At 47.7% G+C, this 20,939-nt stretch overlaps 1 protein-coding gene across 6 annotated transcripts in view; it reads left to right on the top strand.

Moving 5' to 3' along the window:
* The window catches only part of ABL1 (ABL proto-oncogene 1, non-receptor tyrosine kinase), a 311,197-nt gene that overhangs the window by 279,177 nt on the left and 11,081 nt on the right, over positions 1-20,939 (top strand). For all 6 annotated transcript variants that reach the window (XM_063936710.1, XM_063936709.1, XM_063936706.1 and 3 more), the window contains 4 exons: positions 1,060-1,332; positions 2,059-2,143; positions 3,803-3,980; positions 20,408-20,592. In XM_063936710.1, coding sequence (XP_063792780.1) covers positions 1,060-1,332; positions 2,059-2,143; positions 3,803-3,980; positions 20,408-20,592 — 721 coding nt within the window. The remainder of the gene's footprint in view (positions 1-1,059; positions 1,333-2,058; positions 2,144-3,802; positions 3,981-20,407; positions 20,593-20,939) is intronic.

Here is a 20,939-nt window from a genome sequence, read left to right as displayed (position 1 = left end):
GCATCATTACTAGGAACTTATGTGGTAAGCTAGATGTACAGGCCAGGATACAATCCAGCGCCTGACTGCATAAATCCGGCCGTTCAGGCACTGCGCTAAGCACCACAAAATGATACTGCGCTTTTATCTGTCTGCTCTCTCCATCCCCTACCCTTCCAGGCCTGTTAATGACCTCTCACACCCTGATGAATAACACCGGCTGGCTGCTGTACTGTCCTTACAGATTATCCGACTCTTTGGGCTTTTACTCTGTCGCACTGAGTCGTGGTTGAGTTGTACGTCTAAATTGACCAAGCTGTGCAAATTAAATCAGCACTGATGTGACTGACTTCAAGCTGGCCAGACGTGGCCCTGTTCTGGGCATATTTTGCAGGTTCATGGCTGGAGAATACTTATAGCAGTCACCCACTGAACCCATTGCCCATCCGATTGGGGCCGCACACAGGGGGTCATTCTGACCCGTTCGCATGCTGCAATTTTTCGCAGCCGTGCGAACGGGGCGGCAATGCGCAGGCGCGTCGCTGCCCGGCGATAGCCGTCGCCGCGTAGTGATGAAATGGACAAAGAAAGCGTTCACAGCGGCGAACGCTAGAAGATTGACAGGAAGAAGCCGGCCGGGGGTGTCTACTCACCGTTTTGAAGGCGTGTCCGGCCGTCTCCAGGGAAGGATCCTGATGTCCGCTTTGGACAAGATCATCTCAGCGGGTGAGTAAGTCCTGAGCTGTGCAGAAACAGCACAACCTTTTGTTTGTGCAGCTCTCTGCACAGCGACTCCCCCCTCCCCTGTAGGCGGTGACTACCTGATCGCAGTAGTGCTAAAAGTAGCCTGCTAGCGATCAGGTCGGAATCACCCCCACAATGCAGTAGTGTACCAATTAAGTCTCATTTACTTTCCCATGAACTGTTTAAATGGTATCGTTGGGATTGCTACAACAGCAAACTGAATTTTACATTTACTGTTAGACATTGTTCAGGGTCCATATTAATTGGGGCTTCTTAAATGGCCTCCAAGAAAAATGCTCCCAATTGTACCTAAAACCTTGTGTCTCTTGTGTTCAGCTGTACGTGTCCTCGGACAGCCGCTTCAATACACTGGCCGAGCTAGTCCACCACCACTCCACAGTGTCCGACGGGCTGATCACCACTCTACACTACCCAGCTCCAAAGCGCAACAAACCGACCATCTATGGCGTGTCCCCAAACTATGACAAGTGGGAGATGGAGAGGACGGACATCACCATGAAGCATAAGCTGGGTGGCGGACAGTATGGAGAAGTCTATGAGGGCGTGTGGAAAAAATATAACTTAACAGTGGCAGTGAAGACTCTAAAGGTGAGTAACAACATAACTTGTTCCTATAGGTATTAAAGTGCTAATTAGTTCTCTGGCACGGAGCGTTCCATGTCACACTGACAGGGGAAGGGTTCTCGCTTCCTCAGATGCAGATATCTACGTTAGCTGTAGATTTAGTACCAGTCCATCTGGCCTTTGTGTGTTTTGATCACGCGTTTGTGGTTTTTAGTTTTGCCTGAATGTACTTTGACTGATTCAGGAAATTAGTACGGAATCCAATTGCCGTAAATCACCCGCAGCGAATGAACATGCCTCCAGTAATTTTCTATACCGCAAAAATTATTCATTGACCTCTTGAGAGGCAAAAATCCTTCCTTAATAGCCCATTGATTTATAGTATATAACAGTCTTGTGAGATATTGCCACCTAGTGGGTGATCGGGGTTGCTGAGGCCATTTAGAGCGTTTAGATGCCTGGCATTCCTGCACTGATTATGTTCCTGTTGTTGTTTCATTCTCATACAGTTCATTGTACCAGGAATGGCTGTGAGGTATGAGTATTCTTTCGTTGGCCACTTTATGATGTGTTTTACAAGACACTGTGCTGTGTGGGGGTCACAAATTCACCTCATTGCAGTGATTAAACTCTATAGGGTGATCTAGTCTGCTGCCTTTGTTTGTGTTCTTGCCTTTGCTCTCGAATGTTATTGCACTTGACAGACACCATGCCCTCTCACACACACTCTCTCTCGCTCTATGTTTCTAGGAGGATACTATGGAAGTGGAAGAGTTTTTAAAAGAAGCCGCTGTGATGAAAGAGGTCAAACACCCCAATCTGGTCCAGTTGCTGGGTATGTAAATAGGAATACTTGTACCCTGCTTTTATGTAAGGACTGTTTTCATTTATTTTTGGGCATTGGCTGTGTCTGTGCTGTACACCTTACCTAGGTTAAGGTAACATCATAATAAGGTGAAACTTGACTTACAAATATGCTTATTGTTCCTGGCTAGAACTACCACAGGGATCCAAAAACCTGAGTCGCCCACCGTCCGGGTGGTGGATTCACTACAGCTTTTAAAACAGACAAGTGATGATGTTGCTCATAGCAACTAATCATATTCTGTCTGTCATTTTCTAGAATGCAATAGCGAAATGCTTTAGAATCTGGTTGCTAATGGAGACACCGCCACTTGTCTGTGCTAGAAGCTTTAGTAAATCTACACCCAGTCGCAGCTGGCTTCTCTCGCCAGCCTGAAGCTTTAAAAGGGTCTGCAGGCATTACAGTGATTGTCACTGGAGCTGATTGGGGAAGCCATGTCAGCTGACCACTCATCGACAACCATCAGTGGCCTGAGTTGGCAGTCAGTGGGCCATTACAGTGCCAGCGTTGGTGACCTTCTTACCAGCCACTGGAGTCCTCTCCATAGGGCTATGCTGTATTTCTCAGTGATAGAAGAGCCAGCCTGTTGTGCATAACATGTAGTGCAGTGATGGGGAACCTTTGGCACTCCAGCTGCTGTTAAACTACACATCCCAGCATGCCCTGCTACAGTTTTAGCTTGGTCAAATAGTAAAACTGTAGCAGGGCATGCTGGGATGTGTAGTTCAACAAATGGAGTGCCAAGGTTCCCCATCACTGATGTAGCGCTTCCTTCATTTTACTTTTACTGTTTTATTTCATCAAAATAATTTACCCTTTTTTTTTTTTTTAACTGTCCTATTTCAGTATAAGGTTCCTTAAACGAGCGGGCGCTGTAAATCACATTCAGCACACTGTATTTACATATGTCTCCAGTAATTTTGTATGTATGCGACTGATCTTGGACAGTTTGCTTAGAACTCCCTGTCATCCTCTGCAAGCCTGTAGTCCTCCATTAGCACAACGTGGTTTGATCAGCCGTCATGTAGTGTTCGGGAACAGACAGGGCACGTCACTTCCTAGATAAGAGGTGAATGTGGGTGAAGCTGTGGAGTACTCAGACCTGGAACCCCCTGTGCTCTGAGCTCTCTCCTCTGTATCATATCGTTCCTGTGATTTATGCTTACTCTGCACATTGGTTTCGAGCTATACCATAAATGTGTACGATCCTGCTATACCATAAATGTGTACGATCCTGCTATACCATAAATGTGTACGAGCTATACCATAAATGTGTACGATCCTGCTATACCATAAATGTGTACGAGCTATACCATAAATGTGTACGATCCTGCCTTAGCTAGTCTTTCAATGAGCTATCCTGTCAGTAGTATCCTTTTAGATTCATTTGAATTGTATATGGAAGCTCCCCAAACCTGTATATACAACTCTGCTTTTTGGATCACTCCATTCAACACATCTGGTGTTCATAACTCGGTCCATATTGGGGTTAGCACCTGCCTCCATATTGGGGTTAGCACCTGCCTAACGACATTCATATAAGCATACGTCTGACTGTTCTACTGAACCTGGTAAGATTTCTGCCTTTAGGTGTAATGTTCCGGTATTTTTTTAATTGTATTTTTTTAGGGGTGTGCACACGAGAGCCCCCATTTTACATAATCACAGAGTTCATGACCTATGGCAACCTCCTGGACTACCTGCGGGACTGCAATCGGCAGGAGGTGACGGCAGTAGTACTTCTTCATATGGCCACTCAGATTTCATCTGCCATGGAGTACCTTGAGAAAAAGAACTTCATTCACAGGTAGGTTCACATGTATTACCGGACACCTTTACCTATCGTAGAGATTGCTGCGTTATCGCTGACCTTTTTAAGGGGGCGTACACATGGGGAGATGTGTGCTGAGTGATCTATCACAGACCGCTCTGCACAATCTAGTACCGGCGATAGCGACGCATCGGGACGCGCATCACTGTCTCTATGGGGCATACACATGGAGAGATCAGTGCTTAATTTCTAAGCAATCTAGTTAGGTCTTTCCTTGTGTATCCCCCTTTACTCTGTTGGCATTTTGAGCACAGGAGAGCTTTTGTGTCTGCAATTAAATCCTGTGATCATAACACAATAATGAGCTAAGATACTGTATCGGTCACAGCACTCTACGTAATTGAATTTCCTACATAGAATACTGTGCATTTGGTCTTTGGTGCAAAAGCCCAAACCAGAACAAACAGAATCGAAATAATTGTGCATCTATCTTATTATGCCTCATTTCCATTATTCTGGAACGCAGCAAGACCTTTTGGTAACTAGAAGGGTCAGGATTGCCCAATTTGTCCACTGGAGGGATAAGCTACAATGTTGTGTGCATGACATATAATAGGTCCTAGAATACACATCTTAATATGGCCATATTTAATAACTTGTGGGCAGAATTACATTATAGTAAGCCATATCAATTAATAATCTGTTTACTCTTACCCAGTGGTTCCCAAACTGTGTGCCGTGGCACCCTGGTGTGCCTCGGGACACTTGCAGGGGTGCCTTGGATTGGTGGTCAAGAACCAATTCAAATATTTATGGTCAACCATAAACCAGTGCTGGTGGCTGCCAATCATTAAACATGTGGACAACCAGAAGTGAATCCTGTACCTCACCACATAATTGAACCTAAGGATGACGTATAAGCACATTTTACTTAATTTATTATTATTTTTCTAGATTTCTCAATAAGAAACTTTTGGCCTAGGGGTGCCTTGAAAAAAATTCTGGTACTCTAGGGCGCCGTGACTCAAAAACATTTGGGAACCTCTGCTCTTACCTTTTATGCAGCACTAAGACAGTGGCAGTTAGAATCTAGGTTAGAGCACTGCATGCACGTTGCTGAAAACAATACAACCACAGATACACAGAAGCGGATACAGATTTGGGCTTACACCAGTGTTTAGTGCAAATTGGTTCTGCGCACCTTAATAACCATTTAGACACATAAGCAGCTATGATTTACAGGCGTCTGACAGACAACTGCATATTATAAGCGATCTGCTGTAGGACAAGTTCAGCAGGGGCCCTACAGTAAACACACCAGCACATGCGCCTGTCAAAGACGTATCATTTGCAGGCGATAGCGGGCTTGGCGCAAATGCACACAGATGAGGATGGTGGCATCGGCACCAGCTTCGTACTCCGCATCTGCCCCACAGTTTGTTATCTGGTTTGTTTAAATAAGCCTCTATTTTTCTGTTAATTATTGTTACACACCTGTCCTGTAAAGGCAATATGAAGAAAGTAAAACTTGTATCTAAATCTGAATATATATGAATAAAGACCTTATTATGGGGGTCATTCCGAGATGATCGTAGCTGTGCTAAATTTAGCACAGCTTCGATCATTCACACTGACATCCGGGGGGACGCCCAACACATGGCTATCCCGCCCCGCATGTCAGTGCGGCCATGTCAGCGGCGATGCCTTTGCACTTCAAGAGTAGCTCCTGACCAGCGCAGCTTTAGCATGCTGGCCGGGAGCTACTCATCTCTATCCGGCCCGCAGCGGCTGCGTGTGACGTCACGCAGCCGCTGTGGCTCGCCCCCCGTTCGGCCCAGCCACGCCTGCGTTGGCCAGACCGCGCCCACGAAACGGCAGCCAAACGCCGCAGTTCTGCCCCCCCACCCCCACCCAGCGACCGCCTCTGCCTGTCAATCACGCAGAGGCGATCGTAGCGGCCCGACGGCCTTCGGCAATCTGGCATGCGCCGGCGCACTGTGGCGCTAGCGCATGCGCAGTTCTGACCCGATTGCACGCTGCAGTTTATCGCAGAGGTGCTATCAGGTCAGAATGACCCCCTATGTCTCCAGTGCAGCATGAAAATAATTTTATGTTACTGTTTCTTTAACAGGGCTCCGAATGCATTAGGATTAGGTTTGCAGTCAGGAAAGAGGATAATACAAATTTGTCTTTCAGAAGGTGTAATTACCCTGTCATTATGTGCCTCTCAAACCCTCAGCTCCCCCAAACTCCTGTGTTAATACTGCTGTTCATATGCTTAAGTGCTGAAATAATTTGCCATGTTGATTTGTGTGGAACAAAAGTTCTACCTGGCATAGCTGGGTGCTGACACACAGCAGGCCTGTTCTTACCCAGAGACATTTCGTCTAAGTAATGGCAACATCTCCTCAGACTAGCGCAGGAGCGAGGTACGGACACGTGACGCGGTTCCCCTTTCTTGTCTGTTCTCAGTAAAATTGGAGTTTATTAAATGTCAGAGCTGCCGCTCTGGTTCTCGTTGTGCTTGTGCCATATTCGTTGCTTGTCTGTCAGGGGGTTCGCCTGCACAGTTTGTGCGTCTTATTAATCCTACGAGCGCTGTGGAAGAGAGAGCAACTGAGGAAGTACAGGTTACATTAGCAGGAAATCTGTAATAAACAACTTGGTTGCTAGCGTCCACCCCTTAACTTAGTCCAGCAAGCCCTGCACAAGTAGTATTTGTCATCGCATTCAAAGAAAGTGTCCATCTGTGGCTGTTAGGCCGAAAGGGTGAGGGCAGCCGCTGCGTTCTGGGTAGCCGAGATTGCATGCTCAGTTGACCAGCTTATGTTGGACCCTCTGAAGCCATAAAATAACAATTTTACCCCAGCAGGCCATCTGACTGAAGCCCCGTGTGGAGGTTGGGAGGCGGCAGGGAGAGATTGTTCTAAAACAATTAAGGGTTTAGCGTTGCTTTAGTAGCAGAAGTATTTCCACAAGCTAGCTTATGTTTCTCTAACGTCCTAAGTGGATGCTGGGGACTCCGTAAGGACCATGGGGAATAGCGGCTCCGCAGGAGACTGGGCACATCTAAAGAAAGCTTTAGGATTAACTGGTGTGCACTGGCTCCTCCCCCTATGACCCTCCTCCAAGCCTCAGTTAGATTTCTGTGCCCGACGAGAAGGGTGCACACTAGGGGCTCTCCTGAGCTTCTTAGTGAAAGTTTTAGTTTAGGTTTGTTATTTTCAGTGAGACCTGCTGGCAACAGGCTCACTGCATCGAGGGACTAAGGGGAGAAGAAGCGAACTCACCTGCGTGCAGAGTGGATTGGGCTTCTTGGCTACTGGACATTAGCTCCAGAGGGACGATCACAGGTCCAGCCTGGATGGGTCCCGGAGCCGCGCCGCCGGCCCCCTTACAGAGCCAGAAGAGCGAAGAGGTCCGGAAAAATCGGCGGCAGAAGACGTTCCTGTCTTCAATAAGGTAGCGCACAGCACTGCAGCTGTGCGCCATTGCTCTCAGCACACTTCATACTCCGGTCACTGAGGGTGCAGGGCGCTGGGGGGGGCGCCCTGAGACGCAATAAAACATGACAGAAATACCTTACATGGCAAAAAATACATCACATATAGCTCCTGGGCTATATAGATGCATTTAACCCCTGCCAGAATATACAAAAAACCGGGAGATAAGGCCGCCGAAAAGGGGGCGGAGCCTATCTCCTCAGCACACTGGCGCCATTTTCCCTCACAGCTCAGTTGGAGGGAAGCTCCCTGGCTCTTCCCTGCAGTCACTACACTACAGAAAGGGTTAAAAAAAGAGAGGGGGGCACTAATTAGGCGCAGTATTAAAACATACAGCAGCTATAAGGGGAAAAACACTTATATAAGGTTATCCCTGTATATATATATAGCGCTCTGGTGTGTGCTGGCATACTCTCCCTCTGTCTCCCCAAAGGGCTAGTGGGGTCCTGTCCTCAGTCGGAGCATTCCCTGTGCGTGTGCTGTGTGTCGGTACGTTTGTGTCGACATGTATGAGGAGAAAAATGATGTGGAGACGGAGCAGAGTGTCTGTAACAGTGATGTCACCCCCTAGGGGGTCGACACCTGAGTGGATGTACTGTTGAAAATTACGTGACAGTGTCAGCTCTATATAAAAAAACAGTGGTTGACATGAGACAGCCGGCTACTCGGCTTGTGCCTGTCCAGACGTCTCATAGGCCGTCAGGGGCTCTAAAGCGGCCGTTACCTCAGATGGCAGATACAGACGCCGACACGGATACTGACTCCTGTGTCAACGGTGAAGAGACAACCGTGATTTCCAGTAGGGCCACACGTTACATGATTGAGTCAATGGAAAAATGTTTTTATACATTTCTGATAATACGAGTACCACCAAAAAGGGGTATTATGTTCGGTGAGGGAAAAACTACCTGTAGTTTTCCTGAATCTGAGAAATAAAATGAGGTGTGTGATGATGCGTGGGTTTCCCCCCGATAACAATTGATAATTTCTTAAAAAGTATTGGCTGCATACCCTTTCCCGCCAGAGGTTAGGGTGCGTTGGGAAACACCCCCTAGGGGGGATAAGGCGCTCACACGCTTGTAAGAACAAGGGCTCTACCCTCTCATGAGATGGCCGCCCTTAAGGATCCTGCTGATAGAAAGCAGGAGGGTATCCAAAAAGGTATTTACACACATACTGGTGTTATACTGCGACCAGCTATCGCCTCAGCCTGGAGGTGCAGTGCTGGGTTGGCATGGTCGGATTCCCTGACTGGAAATATTGATAGTATATTATTGCCTATAGAGCATTTAAAAGATGCATTTCTATATATGCATGATGCACAGCGGAATAATTGCCGACTGGCATCAAGTATAAGTGCGTTGTCCAATTCTACCAGTAAAATGGTCAGGTGATGCGGATTCCAAACGGCATTTGGAAGTATTGCCTTTGAAAGGGTGGCCACGGCAACAGCTGGGAAATCCACGTTTGTACCCCAGGTCGCCTCTCAAAATAAGACGCCGTATTATCAGGCGCAGTCCTTTGTTGGCAAGCGGACAAAAGGTTCCTCCTTTCTGCTCGTGACAGAGGGAGAGGAAAAAGGCTGCAGAGATCAGCCAGTTCCCAGGAACTGAAACCCTTTCCCGCCTCTGCCAAGCCCTCAGTATGACGCTAGGGCTTTACAAGCTCAGGCACGGTGGGGGCCCGTTCTCAATGAATTTCAGTGCGCAGTGGGCTCACTCGCAAGTAGACCCCTGGATCCTTCAGGTAATATCTCAGGGGTACATATTGGAATTCGAGACGTCTCCCCCTCGCCGTTTCCAAAAGTCGGCTTTACCGACGTCTCCCTCTGACAGGGAGGCAGTTTTGGAAGCCATTCACAAGCTGTATTCCCAGCAGGTGATAATCAAGGTACCGCTCCTGCAACAGGGAACGGGGTATTATTCCACACTATTGTGGTACCGAAGCCAGACGGCTCGGTGAGACCGATTCTAAATCTAAAATCTTTGAACACTTACAGAGGTTCAAATTCAAGATTGAGTCACTCAGAGCAGTGATTGCGAACCTGGAAGAAGGGGACTACATGATGTCTCGGGACATCAAGGATGCTTACCTTCATGTCAAAATTTACCCTTCTCACCAAGGGTACCTCAGGTTATGGTACAGAACTGTCACTATCAGTTCAGACGCTGCCGTAGGGATGGTCCACGGCACCCCGGGTCTTTACCAAGGTAATGGACGAAATGATATCCCTTCGAAGGAAGGGAATTTTAGTTATCCCTTACTTGGACGATTCCCTGATAAGGGTAAGATCCAGGGAACAGTTGGAGGTCGGTGTAGCACTATCTCAGGTAGTGTTGCGGCAGCACGATTGGATTCTCAATATTCCAAAATCGCAGCTGGTTCCGACGACTTGTCTTCTGTTTCCTAGGGATGATCCTGGACACAGTCCAGAAAAAAGGTGTTTCTCCCGGAAGAGAAAGCCAGGGAGTTATCCGAGCTAATCAGGAACCTCCTAAAACCGAACCAAGTCTCAGTGCATCAATGCACAAGGGTTCTGGGTAAAAATGGTGGCTTCCTACGAAGCAATCCCATTCGTTAGATTCCACGCAAGAACTTTCCAGTGGAACCTACTGGACAAATGGTCCGGGTCGCATTTTCAGATGCATCAGCGGATAACCCTGTCACCAAGGACAAGGGTATCCATCCTGTGGTGGTTGCAGAGTGCTCATCTTCTAGAGGGCCGCAGATTCGGCATTCAGGACTGGGTCCTGGTGACCACGGATGCCAGCCTGCGAGGCTGGAGAGCAGTCACACAGGGAAGGAATATCCAGGGCTTAGGGTCAAGCCTGGATACATCACTTCACATAAATATCCTGAAGCTAAGGGCCATTTACAATGCTCTAAGCTTAGCGAGACCTCTGCTTCAAGGTCAGCCGGTGTTGATCCAGTCGGACAACATCATGGCAGTCACCCACGTAAACAGACAGGGTGGCACAAGAAGCAGGAGGGCAATGGCAGAAGCTGCAAGGATTCTTCGCTGGGCGGAAAATCATGATAGCACTGTCAACAGTATTCATTCCGGGAGTGGACAACTGGGAAGCAGACTTCCTCAGCACGACCTCCACCCGGGAGAGTGGGGACTTCACCCAGAAGTCGTCCACATGATTAAAAAACTCGACAGGTATTGCGCCAGGTCAAGAGACCCTCAGGCAATAGTTGTAGACGCTCTGGTAACACCGTGGGTGTACCAGTCAGTGTATGTGTTCCCTCCTCTGCCTCTCATACCCAAGGTACTGAGATTGATAAGATGGAGAGGAGAAAGCACTATATTCGTGGCTCCGGATTGGCCAAGAAGGACTTGGTAACCGGAACTTCAAGAGAGGCTCACGGAGGATCCGTGGCCTCTACCTCTAAGAAGGGACCTGCTCCATCAAGGACCCTGTCTGTTCCAAGACTTACCGCGGCTGCGTTTGACGGCATGGCGGTTGAACACCGGATCCTGAAGGAAAAAAGGCATTCCGGATGAAGTCATCCCTATCCTGATCAAAAGCCAGGAAGGATGTAACCGCAAAAACATTATCACCGCAATTGGCGAAAATATGTTGTGTAGTGCGAGGCCAGTAAGGCCCGACGGAGGAAATTCAACTGGGTCGATTCCTACATTTCCTGCAAACAGGAGTGTCTATGGGCCTGAAATTGGGGTCCATTAAGGTTCAGATTTCGGCCCTGTCAATTTTCTTCCAAAAAAGAACTAGCTTCAGTCCCTGAAGTTTAGACGTTTGTAAAAGGGGTACTGCATATACAGCCTCCTTTTGTGCCTCCAGTGGCAATCTGGGATCTCAATGTAGTTTGGGTTCCAAAAGTCACATTGGTTTGAACCACTTAAATCTGTGGAGTTAAAATATCTCACATGGAAAGTGGTCATGCTGTTGGCCCTGGCCTGGGCCAGGCGCGTGTCAGAATTGGCGGCTTTATCCTGTAAAAGCCCTTATCTGATTTTCCATTCGGACAGGGCGGAATTGAGGACTCGTCCTCAGTTTCTCCCTAAGGTGGTTCCAGCGTTTTCACCTGAACCAACCTATTGTGGTGCCTGCGGCTACTAGGGACTTGGAGGAATCCAAGTTGCTGGATGTTGTCAGGGCCCTGAAAATATGTTTCCAGGACGGCTGGAGTCAGGAAATCTGACTCGCTGTTTATCCTGTATGCACCCAACATGCTGGGTGCTCCTGCTTCTAAGCAGACTATTGCTCGTTGGATTTGTAGTACAATTCAGCTTGCACATTCTGTGGCAGGCCTGCCACAGCTAAAATCTGTAAAAGCCCGTGCCACAAGGAAAGTGGGCTCATCTTGGGCGGCTGCCCGAGGGGTCTCGGCTTTACAACTTTGCCGAGCAGCTACTTGGTCAGGGGCAAACACGTTTGCTAAATTCTACAAATTTGATACCCTGGCTGAGGAGGACCTGGAATTCTCTCATTCGGTGCTGCAGAGTCATCCGCACTCTCCCGCCCGTTTGGGAGCTTTGGTATAATCCCCATGGTCCTTACGGAGTCCCCAGCATCCACTTAGGACGTTAGAGAAAATAAGAATTTACTTACCGATAATTCTATTTCTCATAGTCCGTAGTGGATGCTGGGCGCCCATCCCAAGTGCGGATTGTCTGCAATACTTGTACATAGTTATTGTTACAAAAATCGGGTTATTATTGTTGGGAGCCATCTTTTCAGAGGCTCCTCTGTTATCATACTGTTAACTGGGTTCAGATCACAAGTTATACGGTGTGATTGGTGTGGCTGGTATGAGTCTTACCCGGGATTCAAAATCCTTCCTTATTGTGTACGCTCGTCCGGGCACAGTATCCTAACTGAGGCTTGGAGGAGGGTCATAGGGGGAGGAGCCAGTGCACACCAGTTAATCCTAAAGCTTTCTTTAGATGTGCCCAGTCTCCTGCGGAGCCGCTATTCCCCATGGTCCTTACGGAGTCCCCAGCATCCACTACGGACTATGAGAAATCGAATTATCGGTAAGTAAATTCTTATTTTTCATTGTGTTGTCCTGACTTGTCACTTGGGTGACAGATATAGTAGTGTACCCCTTCGCCTGGTTTGAGGGTCCTGTTCTGAAGGTCCCCACAGGTCTCTTTGACATCACCTGCTCTGGTAGTTTGGGAATGCCTCTCCTTGAAATTGTTTGAGACTTTACATGCATTGCCTGCCTAATGCAGTGTATCAACATTATCATACCATAGTAGGGTAATGTAATGTTTCTCTGACGTCCTAAGTGGATGCTGGGACTCCGTAGGGACCATGGGGGTTAGCGGCTCCGCAGGAGACTGGGCACAACTAAAGAAAGCTTTAGGACTACCTTGTGTGCACTGGCTCCTCCCACTAAGACCCTCCTCCAGACCTTAGTTAGATTTCTGTGCCCGGCCGAGCTGGATGCACACTAGGGGCTCTCCTGAGCTCCTAGAAAGAAAGTATATTTTAGGTTTTTTATTTTACAGTGAGATCTGCTGGCAACAGACTCACTGCAGCGAGGGACTAAGGGGAGAAGAAGCGAACCTACCTAACTGGTGGTAGCTTGGGCTTCTTAGGCTACTGGACACCATTAGCTCCAGAGGGATCGACCGCATGGAACCGGCCATTGATGTTCGGTCCCGGAGCCGCGCCGCCGGCCCCCTTACAGAGCCAGAAGCAAGAAGTGTTCCGGAAAATCGGCGGCAGAAGACTTCAGTCTTCACCAAGGTAGCGCACAGCACTGCAGCTGTGCACCATTGCTCCTCATGCACACCTCACACTCCGGTCACTGATGGGTGCAGGGCGCTGGGGGGGGGCGCCCTGAGCAGCAATATAAACACCTTGCCTGGCAAAATCATCACAATATATAGCCCCAGAGGCTATATATGTGATAAATACCCCTGCCAGAATCCATAAAAAAGCGGGAGAAAAGTCCGCTAAAAGGGGCGGAGCTATCTCCCTCAGCACACTGGCGCCATTTTATCTTCACAGTGCAGCTGGAAGACAGCTCCCCAGGCTCTCCCCTGTAGTTTTCAGGCTCAAAGGGTTAAAAAGAGAGGGGGGGCACTAAATTTAGGCGCAATATTGTTTATACAAGCAGCTATTGGGGGAAAAATCACTCGGTTATATTGTTAATCCCTGCATTATATAGCGCTCTGGTGTGTGCTGGCATACTCTCTCTCTCTGTCTCCCTAAAGAACTTTGTGGGGTCCTGTCCTCAGTCAGAGCATTCCCTGTGTGTGTGCTGTGTGTCGGTACGGCTGTGTCGACATTTGGGATGAGGAAGGTTACGTAGAGGTGGAGCAGAGGCCGATAAATGGGATGTCGCCCCCTGTGGGGCCGACACCAGAGTGGATGGATAGGTGGAAGGTATTAACCGACAATGTCAACTCCTTACATAGAAGGCTGGATGACGTAAAACAGCTGTGGGACAGCCGGCTTCTCAGCCCGCGCCTGCCCAGGCATCTCAAAGGCCATCAGAGGCTCAAAAAGCGCCCGTTACCTCAGATGGCAGACACAGATGTCGACACGGAGTCTGACTCCAGTGCCGACGAGGTTGAGACATATACACAATCCACTAGGAACATCCGTTACATGATCTCGGCAATGAAAAATGTGTTACGCATTTCTGACATGAACCCAAGTACCACATAAAAGGGGTTTTATTTTTGGGGAGAAAAAGCAGCCAGTGTTTTGTTCCCCCATCAGATGAATGAATGAAGTGTGTAAAGTAGCGTGGGTTCCCCCGATAAGAAACTGGTAATTTCTAAAAAGTTACTGATGGCGTACCCTTTCCCGCCAGAGGATAGGTCACGTTGGGAGATATCCCTTAGGGTGGATAAGGCGCTCACACGTTTGTCAAAAAAGGTGGCACTGCCGTCTTAGGATACGGCCACCTTGAAGGAGCCTGCTGATAAAAAGCAGGAGGCTATCCTGAAGTCTGTATATACACACTCAGGTTATATACTGAGACCTGCAATTGCCTCAGCATAAATAGTGCTGCTGCAGCGTGGTCTGATACCCAGTCAGATAATATTAATACTCTAAGACAGGGATAATAGTTTGCTAACATAGAGCATATTAAAGACGTCGTCTTAGATATAAAGGATGCACAGAGGGATATTTGCCGGCTGGCATCCAGAATTAATGCAATGTCCATTCTGCCAGGAGGGTATTAGAAACCCGGCAGTGGACAGGTGATGCTGCCTATAAAAGGCACATGGAGATTCTGCCTTATAAGGGTGAGGAATTGTTTGGGGATGGTCTCTGGGACCTCGTATCCACAGCAACAGCTGGGAAGAAAAAATTTTACCTCAGGTTTCCTCACAGCCTAAGAAAGCACTGTATTTTCAGGTACAGTCCTTTCGGCTTCAGAAAAGCAAGCGGGTCAAAGGCGCTTCCTTTCTGCACAGAGACAAGGGAAGAAGGAAAAAGCTGCACCAGCAGCCAGTTCCCAGGATCAAAAATCTTCCCCCGCTTCCTCTGAGTCCACCGCATGACGTTGGGGCTCCACAGGTGGAGACAGGTGCGGTAGGGGCGCGTCTCGGGATCTTCAGGGACCAGTGGGCTTGCCCACAGGTGGATCCCTAGGTTCTGCAAATAGTATCACAGGGATACAGGCTGGAGTTCAAGGCGACTCCCCCTCGCCGTTACCTCACATCAGCCTTGCCTGCTGCCCTCGGAGAAAGGTAGTACTGGCGGCAATTCACAAGCTGTACTTCCAGCAGGTGAAATCAAGGTACCCCTCCTTCAACAAGGCCGGGGTTACTATTCCAAAATGTTGTGGTACCGAAACCAGACGGTTCGGTGAGACCCATTCTAAAATTGAAAGCCTTGAACACTTATATACGAAGGTTCAAGTTCAAAATGGAATCGCTCAGGGCGATTATTGCAAGCCTGGAGAATTTCATGGTATCACTGGACATCAAGGATGCTTACCTGCATGTCCCTATTTACCCTCTTCACCAGGAGTACCTCAAAATTGTGGTACAGGATTGTCATTACCAATTCCAGACGTTGCCGTTGGTCTGTCCCTGGCACCGAGGTATTTACCAAGGTAATGGCCGAAATAATTATCCCGTACTTGGACGATCTCCTTATAAAGGCGAGGTCCAGGGAGCAGTTGTTCGGCGGAGTAGCACTATCTCAAGAAGTGCTACAACAGCACGGCTGGATTCTGAATATTCCAAAGTCGCAGCTGGTTCCTACGACGCGTCTACTGTTCCTGGGTATGGTTCTGGACACAGAACAGGATAAAAAGGGTTTCTCCCGGAGGAGAAGTCCAAGGAGTTGTCGTTTCTAGACAGAGACCTCCTAATACGTATACAGGTGTCGGTGCATCAATGCACGCGAGCCCTGGGAAGGATGGTAGCTTCTTACGAAGAAATTCCATTCGCCAGGTCCCATGCAAGGATTTTCCAGTGGGATCTGTTGGACAAGTGGTCCGGGTCGCATCTTCAGATGCATCGGCGGATAACCCTGTCTCCAAGGGCCAGGGTGTCGCTGTTGTGGTGGCTGCAGAGTGCTCATCTTCTAGGGGGCCGCAGATACGGCATACAGGACTGGGTCCTGGTGACCACGGATGCCAGCCTTCGAGGCTGGGGGGCAGTCACACAGGGAAGAAACTTCCAAGGCTATGGAAAAGTCAGGAGACTTCCCTACACATAAATATTCTGGAACTAAGGGCCATTTACAATGCCCTAAGTCAGGCTAGACCCCTGCTTCAACACCGTCCGGTGCTGATCCAGTCAGACAACATCACAGCGGTCGCTCATGTAAACCGACAGGGCGGCACAAGAAGCAGGATGGCGATGGCAGAAGCCACAAGGATTCTCCGATGGGCGGAAAATCATGTGTTAGCACTGTCAGCAGTGTTCATTCCCGGAGTGGACAACTGAGAAGCAGACTTTCTCAGAAGACACGACCTCCACCCGGGAGAGTGGGGACTTCATCCAGAAGTTTTCCAAATGATTGTACACCGTTGGGAAAGGCCACAGGTGGACATGATGGCGTCCCGCCTCAACAAAAAGCTACAAAGATATTGCGCCAGGTCAAGGGACCCTCAGGCGATAGCTGTGGACGCTCTGGTAACACCGTGGGTGTACCAGTCGGTGTATGTGTTCCCTTCTCTGCCTCTCTTACCCAGGGTAATGAGAATAATAAGAAGGAGAGGAGTAAGAACTATACTCATTGTTCCGGGTTGGCCAAGAAGAGCTTGGTAACCAGAACTCCAAGAAATGATCTCAGAGGACCCATGGCCTCTGCCGCTCAGACAGGACCTGCTGCAGCAGGGGGCCTGTCTGTTCCAAGACGTACCGCGGCTGCGTTTGACGGCATGGCGGTTGAACGCCGGATCCTGAAGGAAAAGGGCATTCCGGAGGAAGTTATCCCTACGCTATTTAAAGCTAGGAAAGAAGTGAACGCAAACCATTATCACCGCATATGGTGGAAATATGTTGCGTGCTGTGAGGCCAGGAAGGCCCCAAAGGAGAAATTTCAGCTAGGTCGATTTCTGCACTTCCTACAGTCAGAGGTGACTATGGGCCTAAAATTGGGTTCCATGAAGGTCCAGATTTCGGCTCTATCGATTTTCTTCCAAAATAGAACTGGCTTCACTGCCTGAAGTTCGGACTTTTGTTAAGGGAGTGCTGCATAGTCAGCCCCCGTTTGTGCCTCAAGTGGCACCGTGGGATCTCAACGTGGTGTTGGATTTCCTGAAGTCGCATTGGGTTGAGCCACTTAAATCCGTGGAGCTACAATACCTCACGTGGAAAGTGGTCATGCTGTGGGCCGTGGCGTCGGCCAGGCGTGTATCAGAATTGGCGGCTTTGTCATACAAAAGCCCTTATCTGTATTTTATATGGATAAGGCGGAATTGAGGACTCGTTCCAAATTCCTTCCTAAGGTGGTATCAGTTTTTCATGTGAACCAACCTATTGTGGTGCCTGCGGCTACTTGGGACTTGGAGGATTCCAAGTTACGGGACGTAGTCAGGGCCCTGAAAAGTATATGTTTCCAGGACGGCTGGAGTCATGAAAACTGACTCGCTATTTATCCTGTATGCACCCAACAAGCTGGGTGCTCCTGCTTCTAAGCAGACTATTGCTCGCTGGATCTGTAGCACGATTCAACTTGCACATGCTGCGGCTGGACTGCCGCACCCTAAATCTGTAAAAGCCCATTCCACGAGGAAAGTGGGCTCTGCTTGGGCGGCTGCCCGAGGGGTCTCGGCTTTACAACTTTGCCGAGCTGTTACTTGGTCGGGTTCAAACATTTTTGCAACAGTCTACAAGTTTGATACCCTGGCTGAGGAGGACCTAGAGTTTGCTCATTCGGTGCTGCAGAGTCATCCGCACTCTCCCGCCCGTTTGGGAGCTTTGGTATAATCCCCATGGTCCTTAAGGAGTCCCAGCATCCACTTAGGACGTCAGAGAAAATAAGATTTTACTCACCGGTAAATCTATTTCTCGTAGTCCGTAGTGGATGCTGGGCGCCCATCCCAAGTGCGGATTGTCTGCAATACTTGTTTATAGTTATTGCCTAACTAAAGGGTTATTGTTGAGCCATCTGTTGAGAGGCTCAGTTATATTTCATACTGTTAACTGGGTATAGTATCACGAGTTATACGGTGTGATTGGTGTGGCTGGTATGAGTCTTACCCGGGATTCAAAATCCTTCCTATTTGTGTCAGCTCTTCCGGGCACAGTATCCTAACTGAGGTCTTGAGGAGGGTCTTAGTGGGAGGAGCCAGTGCACACCAGGAAGTCCTAAAGCTTTCTTTAGTTGTGCCCAGTCTCCTGCGGAGCCGCTAATCCCCATGGTCCTTACGGAGTCCCAGCATCCACTACGGACTACGAGAAATAGATTTACCGGTGAGTAAAATCTTATTTTTTCCCTTTATTCTCGAGGTCTACATTTTTTTGTGACCGTACAGTTAGTTTCTGTTCAGTTACGCTCTTTGTGAGGTATCCTTGTTTCTCTTTTCTCTGTGCTTGATTGCAGTTTTTAATCCTCCATTGTCTGAAGCGATTGTAACTTCCCCTTAAACATGAAGCACTCCAGAGTGTGACCTTTAACTGGCCGGCAATTAGCCGCCACCCTTGCAAATTCCCGGCATTCGGATTACAGCTCCTAGCAATGTAATGAGACAGTGGACCCTATACTCACTCCAGCATGGACCCTAACAGGCTTCATCGGCTCCTTCTATGTGTTCCTCACAACTGCAAATTTAAAGCATCATTATGCAACTAATGCCATAGAAACAAAGATCTTGTAATGGGTATTTATCGTTCAAGATATTACATGGAATCACACTACCGTAACAGAGGTTATGTATATAACGAACATCACGTCTATTACCGCTAGTTAGGAGTGTCAATCAGTCGTGTATGGTTCACAATTGAGCAATTGGTAGATTGAAAACCTAGCTTCTGACTCATTGGGGTCTTACATATTTTGCCATCTCTCTGACTGGATATACAGGGGTTGAGATAACACTTAAGGTTTTGCTCTGTGAATCAGGCGAAAAAGAAATTATGGCCTTTATTATGGCGTTCTCCAGGATCTAACCGGTCCTCAAGTATTAAGCTTGCCATGCATTGCATATAGAATATTATTGAAGCAAAACTAAACCAACAGGTTGTAGATGATGTTACAGTATGATCAGCCATTTCATTTGAATAAAAAAAAAACCTTATCTTCTCTGAAAATCATTCAGCAGTTGTTTGCGAATCGCTGCCATATTTTTGGAAATGTCCAATGCATATTTTAGACAAAATAGAATTTTTGCTTGTGGCTGCATAACTAGATTCAAATCTGCACTCACAGTGCTGTAGCAGGATTAGTGCCCTCGGCCTACAGACACACACAGGCTGTGAATGTTACTTACGGAGAGAGCAGCAGCATGGACAGCGTGCCTCAGCAGCACATGCCGGCGGATCACAGTCACTGTCTTGTGGGAATTCCCTGTGACCTCCTCAGCAGCTGCTGTTACTAAAAAGCTGAGCCACCGGCAGAAGCCTCCTCTCATTCAAAACGGAGTGCTTGGGGGCCCCAGGATGGCCGTCCCTTTTGCTCCTCCCTTAATCCGGCTCTGGCCCTGGGTAACATCAAAGCTCGTACACCATTACCTACAGCGTGCGTACTTAGCCCAGTACTCGGCAAGGGTCACCCCTTATCCACACAGCTTCTCCCATTACAATATGCAGCATTGAGTACATCCGAGATGCCACCATCTTCACATGCACTAATATTGGAAAAAAGCTGCGTCTGCTACATTGTTTCTTTGTGTACATATGCAGAGACTCAGTCGCACACATATATACAGTCATATATCAAATTAATTAGCACTAAGATGCATTTTTGGCAAAAAACACCCTGATGCTAGGAGATTCTCACGCGCCCTGGTGTGTGTGCCAAGAGGGACTGTTTGGCGTGACTGCAGCAAAGATGTATGAGGACACATCTGTATTTGCAGCATCGGGGCATCCAAGCAATTAGTATTTGCAGAATAATTTGTTAGGAGTGATCACAGCAGCTCACCACTTATACAGATATTGTATAATTAGTATAATAAGAATATTTCCACAAAATAATTTCAAATGTCAAATACATTACTCATTCTTTTGCGTTTTACTATGCAGCTTTGTTGGTTTAGGTTAGTATTACTGTAAATCACTTTGTGTACACAGCTATTGGTCTAGATGGCCAGGGACAGATCTTACATGATAGAAGTGTATACTCTGCAAGCCTGTTGAAGACATCTAAATGAAAAAAAACCTTTATACTCCTATATACAGTGTTCACGTTTAAATTAACTTTTAGATTTGTGTCATTCAGATACATAAAAGGTTGACATTTTTAACATAAAAATACACATTTTGTTGAAATGGTTTATGGGTTGTTTATTTTTGTGCCTAATAAAGACAACCTATTCAGAATCCGGTTCCTCTCCTACTATCCTTAGGGACCTTGCAGCCAGAAACTGCCTCGTTGGGGAAAACCACTTGGTGAAAGTAGCCGATTTTGGTCTGAGTCGGTTGATGACAGGGGACACATATACTGCCCATGCCGGTGCCAAATTCCCTATTAAGTGGACTGCCCCAGAAAGCTTGGCTTATAACAAGTTCTCCATAAAATCAGATGTTTGGGGTAAGTAAATCTTATTGAGAGGTGTCTTCTTTTTTGTTTCTTAATCAAAGACAAATATAGCTGCATCCGCTATGCCGGCCTGTCTGACCTGAACGCATTAGTCTTTGGTAGTCTTTACCGTGCTTTGTAATAGAACAATTAAAGCTGAACTCGCATAGCAATAAGAACCATATATGTTTCTCTTTTATTTAATTTTTTGTATCCAAAATTCCATATCCTTGTACTTAGGAATCGCTTTCCCTTGATCTGTCTGTTCAGTTTGCTTCAGACAACAGAGTCAGACAAATAGAATGTTTTTCAGTACCCATAGTTATGTAATGGTATGAATACAGCAACAATATTGGAGT

Source organism: Pseudophryne corroboree, chromosome 8 (genome assembly GCF_028390025.1).
Source record: "Pseudophryne corroboree isolate aPseCor3 chromosome 8, aPseCor3.hap2, whole genome shotgun sequence".
NCBI lineage: Eukaryota > Metazoa > Chordata > Amphibia > Anura > Myobatrachidae > Pseudophryne > Pseudophryne corroboree.
The sequence above is the reverse complement of the archived record's forward strand: the minus strand, read 5'-3'. Positions and strand labels throughout refer to the sequence as shown.